The 18,827-nt window shown below is 41.3% G+C and overlaps 3 protein-coding genes across 4 annotated transcripts; 2 read left to right on the forward strand and 1 right to left on the reverse strand.

The window, feature by feature from the left end:
• The first annotated feature begins 3,652 nt into the window (after positions 1-3,652).
• Positions 3,653-11,444, forward strand: LOC135501611 (multivesicular body subunit 12B-like). The gene is made up of 10 exons (XM_064793812.1): positions 3,653-3,761; positions 4,590-4,700; positions 5,232-5,342; positions 5,657-5,759; positions 6,971-7,100; positions 7,277-7,342; positions 7,716-7,987; positions 8,435-8,496; positions 8,787-8,837; positions 9,154-11,444. Exons 2-10 carry the CDS (start codon positions 4,605-4,607, stop codon positions 9,208-9,210), a joined length of 948 nt encoding a protein of 315 aa, XP_064649882.1. The 5' UTR covers positions 3,653-3,761; positions 4,590-4,604; the 3' UTR covers positions 9,211-11,444.
• Positions 11,445-12,148: 704 nt separating this feature from the next.
• On the reverse strand, positions 12,149-15,444 carry LOC135501192 (surfeit locus protein 1-like). 2 transcript variants are annotated; one of them, XM_064793113.1, is made up of 8 exons: positions 15,213-15,444; positions 14,535-14,654; positions 14,071-14,195; positions 13,597-13,785; positions 13,249-13,369; positions 12,941-13,055; positions 12,721-12,802; positions 12,149-12,523 (listed from the first exon to the last, which is right to left on the reverse strand). In XM_064793113.1, the coding sequence occupies exons 1-8, from the start codon at positions 15,276-15,278 to the stop codon at positions 12,454-12,456; spliced, it is 888 nt and encodes a 295-aa protein (XP_064649183.1). In that variant the 5' UTR covers positions 15,279-15,444; the 3' UTR covers positions 12,149-12,453. The 2 variants fall into 2 exon arrangements, with proteins under 2 accessions (XP_064649183.1, XP_064649182.1); XM_064793112.1 differs by having other exon boundaries at positions 14,535-14,660; positions 15,213-15,442.
• A 72-nt stretch (positions 15,445-15,516) lies between these two features.
• On the forward strand, positions 15,517-17,650 carry LOC135501193 (prefoldin subunit 6-like). Its single transcript, XM_064793114.1, has 4 exons — positions 15,517-15,610; positions 16,251-16,321; positions 16,491-16,615; positions 16,814-17,650. Exons 1-4 carry the CDS (start codon positions 15,547-15,549, stop codon positions 16,932-16,934), a joined length of 381 nt encoding a protein of 126 aa, XP_064649184.1. The 5' UTR covers positions 15,517-15,546; the 3' UTR covers positions 16,935-17,650.
• The last annotated feature ends 1,177 nt before the right edge of the window (positions 17,651-18,827 follow it).

Here is an 18,827-nt window from a genome sequence, read left to right on the forward strand (position 1 = left end):
ACTTGGAAAATGTTCCTTAAGAGAACTGCCCTTTTGACAAAACTTCTCAAATTCTACAGTCCGTTACCTCCCTACTGAAACTGAGAACTTAAACTGCTGATTTTCTAAGGATAGAATTAGTCATTGTAATGATATCAGGCATGTCAAGGAGGGATACAGATTTGTGTCTCTTGCTAATTCAAAGCATCACCGAGAGTGAGAATCCTGAACGAAGGCTGTAGAGAAGTTGTCCACTAGATATCTATACAGTGAGCACCATGACCCCTTGACATTGAATTATCAACTTCGCATGTGCACCTACATGTACAACCATCATTTCATGTTGTCTTTTTCTTTTCAGCATGATGAGCCATCCCACAGAAGGGAGAAGGATGTTGTTGACCTAGCACATCCCAACCATGCTCCCATTGCCGTCAAGTAACTACGACGGTTGTATTTTGTCGCCGTAGGCCCTATTGTTTTATCAAAATATCTGATTGAAAGGTGATTTTAATGAAAATGAAAAATTTTCTGATGGTGAGAAGGCAAATATTTATCTTGCTTATGACAAGCATAGATTCTTTTCATCTAATCTTGGTTATGACCATGACTTATGCCATGGTTCATAATCTTACACTTTAATATCAAAGAATGATAATTATCATTATTGGGTTGTTATTTAAATGAGGTAGCCAATAAGGCACAAAAGGAAAAACAATTTGGGGGGGGGGTTGTTTATGGCTGCCAGAGGAGCCAACAGCTGCCTTGGGCATATCAGGACCCTGAAATTCTTTTCAGGCTAAAGTTATTTTTCTGCTTAAAAAATCACCGAATTCATCAGATATTCATTTGATTATATCCATCACTTTGGACATGGGGTCCATGTGTTCTTGTTTCGCTGACCCCACGAAACAAGAACACATGTGTCTGATGGAAACGTAGGCCTTTCATACTGTTTCTCGATCTCATCAGTACCACAGAATCAACTGACATGGCCTGGGCTCCGATGCCCTGGACCCTATATCACACTGGCTGGATCAGTTGCTCAGTACATGACTGCCTTCATGCTTGAGACAACTGACCAACAGTGATAAGTTGAATTTGAATTTCCTCCTTCTTGAAATACCAAACATCTTTCCAATTGAACTAAAACAGTTGGATAAACTCTCACTGTTTTATAGAAAATTTAAAGACTGATCCTTCCCTAGTGGTCACACGGTGAGCCGTTGTCAAAGCGTGTCATTCGACAATGGTGGCATGCATGCATGTTTTGTTACGGCTGAGGGACCCCAAATTGCTGATGATGATGTTCTCCATGAGTACATCTCCTTGGATAATAGTTGAACACAATGGTACCTGCCCTCATGACAATTTTGGACATTATACTGAATTGATCGAGAAAAGTGTAATTTAAAAACGTCAACTTTTAGACGTTCCTGTATGAATGTATTTAAAAATACTGTATGTAAACTAAATATTTTGTAAAATGCTGAATAAATGAGATCTATAGACTCCATGACTTGGCAAAAAGTCTGGCAAACCCAACTTTTAATCTTTACCATGCCAAGGTCACCTCTTTTGTCATGCAAATAACATGTCAGAACTGCTCCTTTTGTCATGCTAATTGGCAGCCAGATCTGTCCAGCGGCCATGAGAAATGTGGTTCTTTTGTTATTCAAATTAAGTCCTGCAAGTCAACAGCAGTGACCAAACCTATTGTCAGCTAACATACAATAGCCATTCATGTATAATAAAGTTCGATGAATGCATGAAGAGGTTTATAATGCTAACTCAAACCATTGTGTTGGAGCAGTTGAGCCTATTGTGTTTGATCTCAATTTAGCATTGTGTTGCAAGGACACTTATCAGTGTTTCTTTGTGATATCTTGTAAAGAAGTTGACCATATCTTAAAGGGATAGTGCTTAACTGTCCTATCTCCTGGTCCTCTTCTTGTGTTGGGCTTTCGGAGTGGTGCAGCAAAAAAATAATGTACAATGTATGTACTCATTTTAAACATAAGCGCCTGTCACCTGTTTGATGGAGATGGCGACTCCCTCCGATTGCGTAGGTTTTCTCCCGGTATGCGGGTTTCCTCCTACACGACTTTCCATTTGTCAAGTGTCTTCCTTGGAATGTACAACAATAAAGTTTTTTTGAAAGAGAAACAGTTTTTTTTCTTATTGACCGCCTCTAACAGAAACTTCTCACTGGAGCCGTCATGCTGACCAGCTTTTGACCTAGACAAATAGGTCAAGTAAAAAAACGCTTCCTATGTCTTGCATCCCAATGGATGTTGGAAATGACACACTTTTAGTGTTGTCAGTTTCAGTCGCCCCTGAGGTCATCTTACCTAGTGGATTATGCATAAAGTTGCAATGACCATTGGACTATGTAGCTTACCTTTGCACCCCAAGGAGAAGAGGCCATTGATTATAATCTTCGTTATGAATCCTGGCCAACAGAAACCCAGGATTCAGGAACAGAATATAACCATAGCAAAATTGCCACCCAGACGAAAGGGCAACAACCTCTACGAGGGTTGCCCATCTCTCCGAGTCGAGGTAACAAGGATTCGTTATGGCAAACGGCGGCGCGGCCGACAGCATAACTGTCCTTGGATATACGTTTTGGGGGAGGGGGGGCCTTAAACGAACCCAGTTTCATCCCTCAAGGTAGCCTTTGATCCCCGATCTGCGGGGGGTTTGCCTCGACTATGGGAGGTGGGTAATCGGGAGAAATTGTGGCGATTCCCCAGTGTGTGCCGAACACAACTCCATCTTAAAGTCTCCGGAGGCAGGCATATTTAGTGCTAGCTCTGAGCTACTGTGAATTGGGGGAACAACCTATCTTGAAGACAAGCATCAGTGCTAGCTCTGGGCGACTGTGCATTTTGGGAACATACTATCTTGAAGACAAGGAACAGTGCCAGCTCTGGGTGATGGTGTGTTGGGGGAACAACCCATCTTGGAGACTTATCAGTGCTAGCCCTGGTGTATTGGGGAACAACCCATATTGAAGACAGCTAGATCAGTGCTGCGCTGGGGAGTGGTGTACCCATCCTAGAGACAGATCAGTGCTAGCTCTGGGCGACGGTACATTGGGGGAACATACTATCTTGAAGACAAGGAACAGTGCCAGCTCTGGGTGATGGTGTGATGGGGGAACAACCCATCTTGGAGACTTATCAGTGCTAGCCCTGGTGTATTGGGGAACAACCCATATTGAAGACAGCTAGATCAGTGCTGCGCTGGGGAGTGGGGTATTTGGGGACAAACCATCTCGGAGACAGATCAGTGCTTGCTATGGGCGATGGCGCATTGGAGAACACCCCATCTTGAAGACAGATCAGCACTTGTGCTGGGCGATGGTGTATTGGGGATCCATCCTGAAGACAGGCAGTGGGCCTTTCGTTCATTCCCAGACGAGTGGACTTAGCTTTTGTATAGCTGAAACACTCTCCCTAACGCAGAACATATGAAAGAATTTGTCTTATCATGGGGGGGGGGGGGGGTGATTATAACACTTAAAATGCTGGCTTCTAGAACTAAATAAGTGGGTTGTCAACATAATAACCGCAGTCGGGGCACAATGTGCAATGCGCGAATCAGGTGTCTTTGTTGCAGCCGCGGGTTTACGGCTGGCTAGGAATCTGTCTGAGATATTTACCTACTAAAAAAAACTAACCCGGAAGTAAAAATAAACAGAGAATGAATGAAACCTTTCTGACATTTTGATTGCCAGTTAAGTCAAATATTTACTGCTTATGAACGGAAAGGCTGCAGTAAGTTTGCCATATAAGTTGTTTTGATTTTCAGGACGATCGTCGTACCACAAAGTCTGTGGTAATAGGTTGAACCAGTACTTTCTTTTGTAGTGTAAATTCCATGTACATTTTCACATGCATTGTACATTGTTAGATTTTACATTCTAAAAATATTTTTCTGGCAAATGAATAACACAGTCGAAGTGAGATTGCTTTTTCACTTCTATCTCATTAATATGCCCACTTTCACATACCTTAAACTGCCCTTTGATGTCCCTGACCCTGGCATGGCCCTTGCGTTTAATTCAATTATTGAGCATAGCTAGGCCTAGGCACTGCATTGTCTGTGACAGATTCAATGCCTATAGCTTTTAGGGTTCTCGTCTTTGACAGACGTGACCATCTGACTAGGGCCTACATGCATGTATCAATGATGTTAATGACTGAATCATCCATAGACCACACATGATGTCGGTCAGTGGGTAACTAATAACAAATGCGCTAAACGTTTTGTCCAGCCTTTACCACTACCATTGTATCAACATCTGTGATGCCTCAAAAAAGCCATGAGGCTCTAAAGGGTCAAGGAAAATGCGGGACAGGTTCAGTAAAGACAAGGCAGGGCCCAGACAAAAGAAATACGAACACTAAGACTCCGAATGCATCAGAATAGGTCAAGATACAACTCGGGCATATTTTCATAATGGCAATAACCAGTGGCATAAAAGTGTGAACTTGATCATCCCAAATAGCAAAGGATGTACATGTAGCCATTGTACTGTTCTTCCCGAATATTAACCAACCACTATAAGACCTATTTTTATTTTTCCAAACTGTTTTTTTCAGAGCTAATGTCTTGAAATGCAGGACATCAAAGACGACGTGCCAACAGATTTGCCAATCACTGGTGTGTGTATCGTGGCAGACCTTAGTAAGATACCCGCTGGATTCAAAGCGGTAAGAGTAATTCATTCTAAAACACATTTTAATAATAATTGGTTATGTATCAAGACTCGTGTTGACCTCCGAGGTTTTGATGAGACAATCGTTGCCTCTTGAGTTGGTATAAAAAATACGGTAAGCAGATTCTTGGTGAGTTATCATTAAAACATATCAAGAGGTATTCTAGAATAGAAATTGATACTCGTACCCCAACATGCTCAATGTTGGTATTGGTTAACTTATCTCACCAAACACTGTTCCAGTGGAGCTCTTTTGGCAGTTTCGGTCTAAACTTTAGCTCCACCCTTGAGGTATTTGGTGCGAATCCAATACCTCCATTATCAATTCCTTGATCTCTAAAACCAAAACATCACAGACACAGACTAAAGCACTCTCCAAGCCGATTGAATGGAAGAACAAACAGATTTCCATTACACTGAGTTGTTGCTTGCGCGTTAAGCGGGCTGAGCAAAATAAGGATCTATCTGACACAGGCAATATGACTTTGGGGATTCCTGCTTTATAATTGGTATGCTTTCTCTACAGATTGACCGTTCGTATGACAAATATGAAGATGCAGACTTGTGGAAAGACAGTTTTTTTGCTGCAAGAAAAGTTTATCGATATTTTTGTGTGACTCGAGAGATAAAGAGTGTGGTAAGTTTCAAGCTGTGCTGTCTGATGGTGTCCGTGGGTTTGTCCCCTTGTGACTTGTAGAGTGATATTCACATTTAGACCCCTGCCAGCTAAGTACCCATTTACTCCTGGGTGGAGAGAAGCAAGAATGGTTTGGTGCCTTGCTCAAGGTCAAAAAGCACAACAGCTTCAATAGTTCCTAGAGTCAAACCAATGATGATTACGATCCTAGTGCTCTTACCACTATGCCACTGATCGCCCTACATAACATTTTCCTAAGCCACTAGTAATAGACAACTACATATAACACTAACGGTGTAACGACCTTTTTCCAGGACGTAATTGCTGGTGATGTTGTGTTGGCTGACATAGCTTTATTGAACGATCGAGAATCAGTACCTCCTGGGTTTGCCCCTATTGACCGAACAATAGACACTGGTAAGTATTGAAATTGTAAATAGTTAGATTTTGCAGGGTTGACAGCATGATCGAAAAAGTCATAGTCTAAGGCCACCTTCTGGTGATAAAATGATACAAAAGTGGTGCCAGTATCTCAACCCGAATAGCATTCCACAAGACAGTGCAGGCCGCCTCTGGAAAACCAGTCGCCACTGAGTGGGTATCACCAAATTAAAACACCTTGGATATCCAAATACTCTTGATACATTCTATCTGCTTCAGGCAATGCTTGACAGAGTCGGAGGAGAGAGATTTCAATAACCCGCGCAGAGTTGGGTTGTCATGATCATTTTCTGAGCCCTTTAAAACAGATTTCAAAGCCATGCGAGGACAGGCCCCCAAGTACCTGTCTGACTTTTTAGAGATCTGTCAGTCACGGCGAGTACTTCGATCAGCAGATACCATCTCGCTAGTGCTCCCGCGCACAAAGACTAGATTTGGCGAGCGTACATTCCAGTGTGCCGCAGCAGCACTCTGGAATGACCTCCCTAGTAATATTCGAAATGCGGACTCCATCACAACTTTTAAGACACTCCTCAAGACCCACCTTTTTCAACAACATTACGAACATTAGAATTGTTTATTGTTGTCAAAGACTATACTTCTTATAGAGACTCTGTTTTTGTTAAGCGCCTTTGAACGGCCCAATATAGGACTGATAAGGGCGCTATATAAATGTGATACATAAGCCGCACTTACACCACCTGAAAATGGACCACCAATCTTGGTTCGGGAACCAATGCCGCACCATCGAAAATCCACCAAGCGCTTACACCAGTGCTGTAGCTAGTTATAAAATCCGGCTACAGATGGCGCGCAAACAATAAGCAGAACGCAGAAAGCCTAGGCAGAAAGCGCCATTTCGAAAGCGCTGCCTGGAGCCGAACCATCTAACTAGCTAATTGCCGATCCATTTGCGCTTACACCACGACAAAGCCGAGCTTTTAACAAGCCGGGCGAATTTGGACCATCAAGCTTGGTGGGACAAATTCGCTCGGCAATTTGTATCGGCAATGGATTGCCGAACCAATTTGTCGCGGCAATGTGGTGGTGTAAGTGCAATTGGTCCACCAATATTTCGTGGTGTAAGCGCAGCTATTGATAGATAGATAGATTGGGTATTGGCACAGAGGGGGAGGGGTCATTTTATCTACACCAACGCCTCCCTAAACTCCCCATATACTTTTCAGGGGACAAAGCAACCAAAGGCAAGAGAGTGGTGATCAAGATGATACAGCGTGACACAACAACCGATGGCATTTGTGAACTAATCATTCTAAGTAAAAGTAAAAGACCGCCTGGAGATTACACTCTGGTTGGGTAAGTAGAAGGAAAAGAAAAAGGAAAAATAACTCTGGGCTTCTCGTTACTGTGAACTGCAAAAATCTTGTGCATTTTTATTTTTTGTGATTCGTTAACATTTCTGAAAGAAATGTAATATATTTTCTTTTCTTTTGGAAAATATATCCATTCTTAATTTGTATTTTTATTTTCAGTGAACTGAATGGTTTAGCACTTTGTTTCAAAATGGGGCCGGTGCCCAGAAATCCTAATGCACAAAAGTAAGTGACACTACAATATCAAGTTTCCAATTGAGCCAAGACCCTGGAGGGACATGATGGCTCTGGCTATAATGATGTTCTTTGCTACTTGTAAAGTGTAAAGCATATGGCAAGCACTCTTTAACTTCAGAGCAGATCTGAGATGTGTTAGCCCCATGAAGGGATTGTCACAATAGCCTTCAAACAGAACCGAACTCACCGCATAAAAGCGCTTGGCCAGACCCTACTGAATGTATGTTCCCAAAATGACCCTATCGATCAGTTTCTTTTCTACTGCAGATTCTTTTAGATACAATACATGTAAAAGATGAAACCTAAGTTTCAGACTGATTTCTCTCAACTTGTTTTCCCATTCATTTTGAACCCATTTCAGTTCTGTCAAATTACCATATGCCTTTCCGGGACAAGTCACGCAACCGGGCGGAACTGCCTACTGGAACGGTAAACAACAGCAGACAGGCTACCATCAGCAGTCGAGTACCTATAGGGAACCCAGGGTAGAGACTACACATACAATAAACGTTCAACAGGCTCCTATAGATAGCAGGCTGTCTGAACCAAGCTATGGACAACACTCAGGGTACGGGCAACATGCATATGGAAGTGGCAACGCTACAACTCTACAAAGGCATTTTGCTACGTCACGTAAGTTTTTAGGGTAGTGTAGTGGTTCATCAAATGTCTGATTCTTCACCAGGAGGTCTCTTAGAGGTGAGAGACCTCTGTAGTTCCCAAAAGTCATAATCTCTCTTTGGTGTCAGGCTGTTAGTTAGCTGGGTCTTCAGCTTTTTTCTGAATCATTCTCTAAACCCTTTTGGATTTTGGAAGCATGATACTCTGGCAAAAAGGTACCAGTATGTTTACATCTAAGGAACAAAGGTTTTTAACATCATGATTCGACCACTGAAAAGTCTATTGGAACATCTTTTCTTGGACGCTGTGGCCTTAATTCATCTTACCCAAGATACTCATTTAAATATGCTGGGCTACTGGCTGAGCCGTTATTGTCTCGAGCCAAAGCTTTGAGATCCTCATTCCAAGAGTCAATCCCTCGAGCTCTACAAAAATATAAGAATAATTTTTCTGTTTCAGCATTGTCAGGTGTCCCATTTCAACTCCATAAAAAATTTGCAGATTCAAGTGGTTTATCACAGGTAAGCCAGATTTTTACTGTAAAATGTTGAAGCAGTCAAAATCACAATTCGGTGTTGCTTCAGTTGTCTTAGAATAGAAATTGATGCCTCAGAGTAGGTTTGGGTGGTTTTGCCAAACATCGCTAAAGTCGTTTTCATTCTGTCCAAAACCTTGGTTGCCACCTTGGTTTGGACCTACAGTTTTTCTGTGTTTTGTAAGACATTAACCAAGTTTGTTTTAAGTTCCCTAAACCAACAAACCTCACTCGCCTTTATTGTCTGTTTACAATATTACTCTGTTTCATTTTCAGTGTTCATTGCCAAACATAGGATACAAGACAATGATGGAAATAGAAAGAGATGTAAGCACTGCATCATTTTTCCGTCTCTAGGAACAAAGAAAACAATTCAGAACTAAAATGAAAAGTCAGTTCGTCTTGTACTAGCTTGGGTCTCTGACCAGTGGTCTGGTTCGATCCCCACTGTTAGCGTGAGCCTCTTAGCAGGTCTCATTGGCAGGGCTTATCTTGTATTCTATTGCCTAACATTAACTGGGATTCACATCCTGAAGATAAGCACAGTGTGCCTAAATACACTTAAATACATGAGCCATTCCACTGATCTCCCAACTGCATCTGGTGATGCTTTCTAAATCTCGCAATATGTTTCCTTTTTCAGTTCGAATACAACTTTACTGTGGAAAAATCTGTCCGCTCCCGGTCTCCTTCGACATGAAATGACGCAGGAATGTACTCTGATACAGGACACTGTATGCAAGACGAGGCTTACTGGACATCAGGCCACGGGCCATGATGAAGACTTGAACTTCCAAGATGCCTGTTAGATGCTCCTGGACACTGAGATTGGAGACAACAGGCAGGAGCTGGGGGCTGGGGGTCAGATTAATGTTGGCTGAGTCAGGACCCTGATAAAGTCACAAATAAGTTTCTCTACCTTCTCAGAGAGCATTAGCAATATTCTTGCTTGGGAATCTTTGAACTTCTTTATTACTAAGTAAAACAAGACCTAGCTCCCTTGCTTTGCACATTGGTGCCTTAGACCACCAACTGGCCCCACGAGCTCCCTCGCGTAGTCACACTAAGGAATCCCTGCATTACTTAATGCGATTGATATCATTGATGTGCTTTTGAAGACAGTTTTACATTGTAGGGAGTGGGGAGAAATATTTAATTCTATCTTGTGCTTCTAATTTCCTCCGATTTACTGGAGAACAGAAATTTTTTGTGGCATTAAATATTAGGTAATGCCCGACGATGGACATAAACGGAAGTGTATTCGAGGCCGTATTTTCTTAACAGACAGACAATTTGTCCTCTAAAAGAGGTCACCCAATGAGCACAATGACTGCGTGCTATTGGTCTAGCAGCTTATAACAACTTCCATTAAAAAACTTGTTTGAATACATGTATTTATTGTTGGTATTGAGCATTGTCAGCCCCACATAAGCTATGGCACCACCCATGTCTCATACGACCAACTGAGAAAGCCCCAGAGCTGCATTGAGTGTGGTCATGAATTGGATAGGTAGCCAGCGCATATAACACAACTGGGTTTTCACACACACCGAGGAGACACGTCTGAAATAGACACAGGGTTTTACGAATAGGTGAATGAATGTTCAGCTTATGGGTCAAATAAATGTGGATGTTTGGAATCGGAGCTCTCGCATTTTCACTGTGTATATATATCAATGTTATTGTAATTAAGGAGTCATGATGTGTAAATACTGTAGGATTGTTTTACGTGTAAAAGCTGTTCATAGTGTGACCCATTCTCCAAGCACGTCAAGGATACTGTATTTGCCTACACAGATTGCCTCTGCACCATGAGGGTGCAGATGTGTCACAGGCACATGATAATATCAGAATTTACAGCTCAAATAGCAATTGATCAGGCATGACAAAACCAGAAGAAAACTTGCATTTAACCCGGACATTATAGACTGATACGGTACATGAGTGCGTAGTTTTTGTAGTCTTATAGGTGATGTGTATCAGTTGATGCGATCAATAGCTATGATTCTGGTATCTTCAATCGCCTGTGATCTACTCCACGAATCATGGAGTAGCGGATACGAAATGGTGGCCTGTGTTGACAGTAGCGTAACGATGTATATACGTGACTTGCTTTTAGGAACATCTTTACATGTACCTGCTTATATGTAACTTATTTTGACACAAATGAAAGTGCTATTTTTTCATGCTATACGCACTTTCCGAACTGTCCTTAGATTTATGAAATCCATTTTGAGATGATGAAAAGTATGTTACATGAGACCAAGCTGTGGTCTCTTGTGCTGTAGGTAGTCTTCTGTATTTTAGGTGAAAGCTCCGAGCCTGTACCTGACGAATCTGAACTGCAAAACCTCTCAAATTTCCAAATGTCAGGTTTAAAACAAATGGTGCGGGACCTTTCGCCAGGTACCGGTACCACAAAAGTAGTTTTGTTTAGGCTTCTGCATGCACTGAAAAAGTACTTTACTGCAATTGCTATTCAAAAAACAATTTCGAAATTTTGATGAGAAAATGCGAGCATGTTTGTGGTGAATTTTCATACGTTATTTCAGTATGAATCATCAGTTCATTTAGGGAGGTTAACTCCTATGTTAAACCTCCATTGTTCTTTCATCCCTCCAGATAGAGAAGACCAGTGATACTGCTTGTAAATATATGTATTATACCCAGTATTACTTTTCTACTCAAATTCATGGATATTTTCTGTATACATGTATGCATGATAGTCTGCTGCTTAAGGCTTCATCAAGTTAATAACTATTTTAAGTTCAACATCAGTTAGAAATTTAGTTCTCACTGTATCATTAAGTGCTACTCTGCATGGAAAGGATTGATATTACCTCCCCTGTCCTGTGTATTGAATAATAGCGCGTTATAGATTACAATGCATGTGGTTATTTCTAATGAACTGTTGAATAAATTTGTTAAAAGAAACTTTGTATTTCTTTTCTCCACAAGAAACGGTGTTCTTCACAACGAATTTCTGTCCAGGTGCCAAAATGGAAGAATTCATTTCGTCTGGTAGCAACGCGTGGACCAACAACCTTAGCACTGATTGACCAACCAGACTCTGGTGTTGATGACAAGGGAATGTCACTTGCATTCCCACTGCTCAAAATATGGGGGCCTTTAGGGACTTACCATCGAGTCTGTACGCAATGAGGCAAAGTGAAAGAATCTTAACAATAATAAGCTGAACAATAAGCGTGAACAGTGCATTTGGCCTACTGACCAGACACAACTGTTTGCATTGAGGACAAGTCCAAAAGTTAAGACATTGATGTGTGCGAACTTTATGGACTGCTCCTACGAAGGTTGCAAAGCTTGGGCAGAATATTAAACATGCAGTAACTGAACTGTTGCATGCATCTTACCTCGGCCTCCGGGCAGGCTTAGGATGATGAAAAATAAACTGGCTTGAACAGTTTCCTGCTTTAATCCTGGAAAGCCAAGAATTGAATGACATTGAACAATAATCATAGAAATTGAACCCAACTCCTCATTTGCCTTGTATCGGCAGATAGAATGTGGCTCTTCGATCAGTGGGATCTGTGTGATAACAAGATGAAGCCTTAATAACTTCATTGAAAAAGAATAAAAGTAATGAAAACAAAAGAAATTTTTCTTCAAATGTTTCATTTTATTTACATCAAGAATAAATATTTGAATGAAAATTTCACCCAAAAAATGGTCAATTATTACACTTTACAATACATGAAAACAAAACTTCCATGGATCACCTTTCGGAAACCTTCTCAATGATCAGCCAAGCCAAAACAGAACTGCGCATTCTTACCTCCGCAGAATCTGAAAAACAGAGACTGGTGGGTTCCAGCTTTTTGTAATTCTACAGACATGAGTCGGTACTAAGAGACATCATGTGCAGGCATTCACACAAAGACATACACTATCCAGTCTTCCATTATCCTAATGTTGGCTGGCTTCATCTCCTAAAGAGGCGCTTTCCATAACGGCTATACCACATGTACAGGGTAGCTGCACACAGAGAGTACCTGAAATTGTAACGATGAGGCAATTATTAAGAAATCATCTAGAATGAACCAATACAAGGAATTTGGAGTTGACCATTCACTTTTCTAACACATATTCTATCTCTTCAACACTCTACAACAACAACAACAATCACACAAAAGGAAACCCCATTGGGTCATGTAGGATGGGAAAAACCAAGCAGAGCACGAGAACTTACCATGTGAATATATAGGACAAGTGTTCATTTCTCAACGTTACTCTCGTCTGGCCCCCAATCGGGCCGCCCTCTACAGTACTATCTGAAGAGAGCAAAAAAGAACTAACATCATGGGAAATTTTAGATGATGGCATTGTCTTCTCACAGGAATTATCAGCAGATAAATTATTAATCAGGGATGGGTCACTTCTTAACACTCAGTAATTTTCCTCATGTTTACCTTTTCCGGCATCAAGAAATATCGGCGAGGTTTGTAAATATTCTGAAATGGCTTCTATATCTCGGTGGTGCCATCTCGTTGAGTTCGGTTCATTGTGCGCACCAAATGGTGGTCGCTGAAAAGAGCGAGAAAACAGAGGTTGTGAATCATTTACGACTCTCACCCGGACTTCAACATCATGAACATTGAGAGTGAATTAGAGCTGTCTAATGAGACTACGATTAGACTGAACTGACAAGCGTTTTCAAATTGATAAACAACATGTACCTGTACATATTGTATTGCCACGTGCTGTCAATCATTTTTACCTTTTCTGTGTGTCTAACAACTGCTAGAAATTCCTGCTCATCTGTGACCTGTCCCTGGCGTCTTTTGCGTGGCTCGACTTGTCCGTGTGGCACCCAGCCTCGATTGACTAGAATAGTTAAACTGCAAAAAAAGAGTTCTCAATATTCTGCAAATGGCACGTGAATGAGTCCGATGATGCCCCCTCATTGACAAGACAGAAGTGTTTTTACTGCAACTGCATGTGTCAGTTCAACTAAGATTTCTTTAGGTTTCTTTTGGATTTTGTCGATCAGTTCTAATGTCAGTTGTTCAATACCAATCTGATCTGTTCTACCGGTATTCAAATGCCACAAGTATTGCTAACTTACTCCGAATCCACCACATGAAATGGTGTTACCACATGGTATCCTGAATTACCCCCAGTAGACATCAGCCCACCACCTCTCTCTTCCTCCGACTTCATCAGTGAGCGAGGTCCAATGTAAACCTCCTTACTGTGGTCGAATGTGCCTTTCACCCTAACTCGGCAGTACTCCAGGTCTTTGAGATCATCTAGGCTACAAGGAGTTAAAGATTTATAGAGTTTACAGTTGAATTGGTGGAAAAATACACGTACATGAATCAGAAACACGTGAGAAATTGTAAGAGAGCTTTTAAACTCTGTGGTCTAATTCCTCTTCTTCAGCACTTGCTTATTTCTCCTTCGAGGCAGGATGACCGTTTTTGCGTGCCACTATGGTTAGGCAACGATTGGGTTTACTGAACTGGTAATACATCTAATCCACTCAGATCGTGACCACTGAAGACAAGGGAAGACATCACAGTGACGTTCTTATACTGACCTATTGACAGGGAATGACACAGGAGGTGTCCGGGTCCGCTGCTCCAACTCAGAAATCAGGTTCAACTTCCACTTCCGTCGCTTGACTTGCCATGCTCCAAGACAGAATGTAGTTAATGGTATTACCTGTTAAGGCACAACAGGAGAGAAAGAAATGTAGTATAATACGGTGTTAAGACTTGCCATATCACATGGTCCAATCATTCATATGCCACGAACTCGAAGTAAAGTACAGTAGAACCTCTCTATCATGACACACTCGGAACTGACAAGTGCTGTCCTTAATAGAAGCGTCCTGATTAGAGAGGTCAAGTTATATGGAAACAACCGATTTGCCACATCACATGGTCCTAACGTGTTCATGTTGTTACCTGTTTTCATGCCTAGACCTGACATTTATGGTCATAATGTGAGCAAGGTTCTGAGACAGAAGATTCAGTTGGTTGACATCACACAAAGTCTTACCAACAATATATATCCATTCTCGTTGAAGTTACTCTTCTTTGGGACATCTAGTCTTATAGACATCTGCCTCCTCCAATTTGTTTGAAAGTTCTTTGCTAGATTTCCATTGAGCAGAGGCATCTGGAACTAAGAAAACAATCAATGCACATTCATACTTTCAAAAAGTGCTATTGAACCATTGTTTTTTTCACACTGGCCATGTTATCGTTAGAACTTAGAAGTTACATTGAATTTGGAAGTTAACTTTATCACATCAGTTCTGTGTCTTGTTGATAGCTGTCACTGTCAGTCACCCTCCCTCAGTTCTCAGCAGATCTGTCACTCTCTCGAGTTTGAATATTTGAAGCATTAGGACGAAAACAAGACCACGTCACATAATGGACGTCGATGTGGTCCTTCTTTGTCAACGTCCGTCCATGATGTAATTTGGTTCGTCTCCGATTCGACATTGTTGGAACTACTTCTTTGACATAAACGCAACGGCAATGCCCGCCTGACAAGTCAAACATAACGTCAGTCGTCACTGATGTCATCGCCGTCGACATCAGTGACGAGGCCGTGGGGCGTTGCCGTTGTGTTGATCATGTGAAAGACGCGTCATATCAAAAATCATCACGATATGAATGATAATGACAGGGGATTCCATGAGCATGTTCGGCGGACAATTTTAGTTTTTACCTGACTCCGACTCCGTGAACGTGCGGTTTCGGAAAGCGTTCGTAAAATTCTTGAAACTGACATCATTATTGAAGCAGTTGATATGCTGTAGTTACAATCACAATCTCTATTAAACGCAAATGGCAATGACTTTTTTGCAACTTATTTCGAAAGTGTGTTACAAGCATGGTTTTATGAAACCAATCATTTACAAGTGCTGCTACCTTTCTCATAATTGCTTCACTATAATTTGATAAAACGTGTGCTGATTAGTCAGAAATATATCAATTAGAGAATTTGAACCAATCAGAAGGCCTCAAACAAAATTGCTTCGGCTAGGCACAGAGATTCCAAGATGGCTGAAGGGTTGCAGAAAAGACTCCAAAATGAGCTTGAAAAGTACAAAATAGTCCAGAAAGGTACTAAATATTTTCATCACTCTAATATTTCCTGATAGACGTTGTCTTATTTCATGTATGAAACACAAAAGTAGCCATTTGTATTGCTCTGGCTCATCGACAGGGGCTTTTGAAATGTAATTTTTGAAAGGCTCAACTCTGCTTGCCTCATTTGCGCAAGCGCACTTCTTATTAATTGACATTGCTGAGATCGTTATACATGTTATACTGTCACAAACCCTCGACATTAGGGATGACCTGAAATGTTTTGAAACCAGAGAAGGAACTGTACTGAAAAGTGGTGCATGGTCGGTACGGGAAGGACAAAGAAAAGAAAGAAATTTGTTATTGTTGCGACGTCGCAGGATTTTGATTTAACAAATGAACAATCACTCAATCACAACACACCTGCACGGTCGACTGTCCGCCGGGCTGGATTTTGCTGATAGTGACAGAAGTCGATAGTGTGGTAGTCGGTGTGACTGCTGTGAGACTAAATGAAAGGGATCAGTTGAATCTGATGATTGTTGTGCCATCGGCTTCATATAGTAGAGCTGGTTGTTCATAACACTAGAACCTTTAAACTGGCCTACTGGGTACGTTACTATGTACATTTTCTTGGCGGAAAAATTGAGGATATTGTTTCTTTTCTCAATTACAGACTATCAAAAGTACTTGACAACGCGGCAACAACTTGAAGCGCAGATCAATGAAAATACAATGGTGAAAAATGTAAGTAGCTGGTCGTACTTTTGCCTAGTACGAGTATGGGCTCAATTTTATGGATTATTTGCATGAGCATTATAGACAGCAGGCAGGGGATCAAATGCTGAAAAATATTTTGACCCCATACTGTACATTCTTTACTCAAAAACCATTCACGATTTGTCTTTATATTCAGGAATTAGATGTATTAACAGAGGATGCCAATGTGTTCAAAATGATCGGACCGGTGTTAATCAAGCAGGATATTGTCGAAGCCAAGTCAAACGTACAGAAAAGAATAGACTACATCAATGGAGAGATGTGAGTTCTAACAGTTACCTCTTTGATCATTGTCTGCCATCTGTTGGTCATAGGTGTTAGGTGTTTGCTCTAAATAAAGACAATTTCGCTTGCATCAGATTGGATTAGATAATCGGGCAAGGTTAATTCCTCCTTGTAGTCCTACAGATTAGAGTAAATTTATAGACCAAATGACAGTGATTTTGTCTTCTCCTTCAGAAAACGTCATGATAACACGATAAAAGAGCTTGAGAAGAAACAGGAGGCTCACCGGGAAAATCTCACAAAGATGCAGCACCAGTTTCAGCAGGCACAAGTAAAAGCAGCGGCACGAGCTTAAAATCATGAACATTTGACGCTTATTATCACCTTCCCGAGGAATCTATGTAGCAGCTGTTAAGATCTCCATCCCAGATGGAAATGAATGGACTAAAAGAGACCTGTATCGAAAACCATTGAGTAAATATGCCATTTTTGGCCTCGCTATAGATCAATTTTGCTCAGTGTCAGTCAATATGTTCAAAGAAGTAAAATTCTTTCATTAGCTTCAATGAGATCTTGGCAAGTTGTGCCATTAGATGCCCCATTTTGATTTGCTTTACAATCAGTCCCAATCGCAACGGGTGGAGCGAATTTCATTATCAACCTCTCCAGCGCAGCAAGTCAGGTACCTCTTCAAAGCCCATACAAACATTGTAACGACATCGCTAACAGCTGATGATGTTATGTCATCAGTTTCAAATGATGACACTCAGAATTTGTGACTGTCGTCCTTCAAAACATGTTGTTTTTCTGATAAGTTGACCTGATGAGCCCTGAAAAGTTACCTGACATACTGTGTCTCCATGCTTTATTCAATGGAAACTATCTCATAAGGAAAATCTTTGACACATCGGCCACAAAAACTGCAATTTTTCAAGCGTTGATGTGGACATCTTTTGACTTGCTTGTCCTGCACATTTCCATAACAACGCAAGTGTTTCCTTTTTCGCTGTTCATAGATCTTCTATGTGTGTTTTGTACAGTTTTATTTGAAATAAAAATATAGATAAAGAATTTGAAGAATTGTTTGGTTTGTTGCTAGATACATTTCCAATGCCATGATGGAAATTGAAGGTGAACACCAGGAGTGGAATTGTCTGAGGGTGATATTGATTTATTTCCCTGAGCTTCCAACTGTCCTGCTGTATTCAACATTTGTTTAAGGCACCATCAAAATGGTGTGATAAGAAACTTGGTCCTTGTCAGATGGATGTCCCCAATCCCTGCAAAGGCAATTAGAATTTTCTGTACTTCCTTCACTAAGATTCTGTATGAGACAACATTGAAGATGAGATGCAGGCCTGCCATTAAAGTGATATTGGCACTCTGAACCAGTGTACAGTATCGTTAAGTTTATCCCAGTTTGTGAGGGATGGGAATTGTTAGGGACATCCAGGGCACCATTTTAATCGCTAAATCACTCACCAATATGGTGGCTCCCGATAGTAATGATGCAAAGGCACGAGTCCAGATGACTGGGTTTTGGTTTCAACGAATAAACCTTGATAACCATGTGTCTATCATAAACTGCCAAGTGTACTTGTCTTGAACAAGATATTGAGTTCTCTTGGCACTTCGGACTGCAGTCAAGAGTCACAGCCAAGTGCTTCCATGCTCAATATGGCCTGGGTGTTGTCACAACAGGCTTGCAAAGCATGATAATTAAGAGCCAAATGCGATAGCCTTAGTCTCATACTCCTTAGTCATAATGTGAGCTATACACTGTCCTCAGTCATAATGAGCAATGCACTGTCCTCATACAGCCACAATGTGAGCGATGCACTGCCATCAGTCTTAATGTGAGCAATGCACTATCCTCATGCAGTCACAATGTGAGCGATGCACTGTCATCAGTCACAATGAGCAATGCACTGTCCTCATGCAGTCATAATGTGAGCTATGCACTATCATCAGTCATAATGTAAGCAATGCACTGTCCTCAGTCACAATGAGCAATGCACTGTCCTCATGCAGTTACAATGTGAGCAATGCACTGTCCTCATACAGTCACAATGTGAATGATGCACTGTTACCAGTCACGAGAGCAATGCACTGTCCTCATACAGTCACAATGTGAGCTATGCACTGTTACCAGTCACGAGAGCAATGCACTGTCCTCATACAGTCACAATGTGAGCAATGCACTGTCATCAGTAAGACTGTCACTGTATAGTAGCCAATGTGCTGTTCT

The sequence above is a fragment of the Lineus longissimus genome, chromosome 17 (assembly GCF_910592395.1).
Source record: "Lineus longissimus chromosome 17, tnLinLong1.2, whole genome shotgun sequence".
NCBI classification, from domain to species: domain Eukaryota; kingdom Metazoa; phylum Nemertea; class Pilidiophora; order Heteronemertea; family Lineidae; genus Lineus; species Lineus longissimus.

Bases quoted from the DNA above. Each gene is read 5' to 3' on its own strand.
- LOC135501611 (XM_064793812.1), top strand. From the start codon at position 4,605: ATGCAGGACATCAAAGACGACGTGCCAACAGATTTGCCAATCACTGGT. The intron at 5,343-5,656 runs GTAAGTTTCAAG...ACCTTTTTCCAG, and splicing joins CTCGAGAGATAAAGAGTGTG to GACGTAATTGCTGGTGATGT. The intron at 7,101-7,276 runs GTAAGTAGAAGG...TTTTATTTTCAG, and splicing joins GGAGATTACACTCTGGTTGG to TGAACTGAATGGTTTAGCAC.
- LOC135501192 (XM_064793112.1), bottom strand. From the start codon at position 15,278: ATGATGTCAGTTTCAAGAATTTTACGAACGCTTTCCGAAACCGCACGT. The intron at 13,786-14,070 runs GTCAGTATAAGA...AACTCCTTGTAG, and splicing joins GTGTCATTCCCTGTCAATAG to CCTAGATGATCTCAAAGACC. The intron at 12,524-12,720 runs GTAAGTTCTCGT...TTACAATTTCAG, and splicing joins TTGTCCTATATATTCACATG to GTACTCTCTGTGTGCAGCTA.
- LOC135501193 (XM_064793114.1), top strand. From the start codon at position 15,547: ATGGCTGAAGGGTTGCAGAAAAGACTCCAAAATGAGCTTGAAAAGTAC. The intron at 15,611-16,250 runs GTACTAAATATT...TCTCAATTACAG, and splicing joins GTACAAAATAGTCCAGAAAG to ACTATCAAAAGTACTTGACA. The intron at 16,322-16,490 runs GTAAGTAGCTGG...CTTTATATTCAG, and splicing joins AAAATACAATGGTGAAAAAT to GAATTAGATGTATTAACAGA.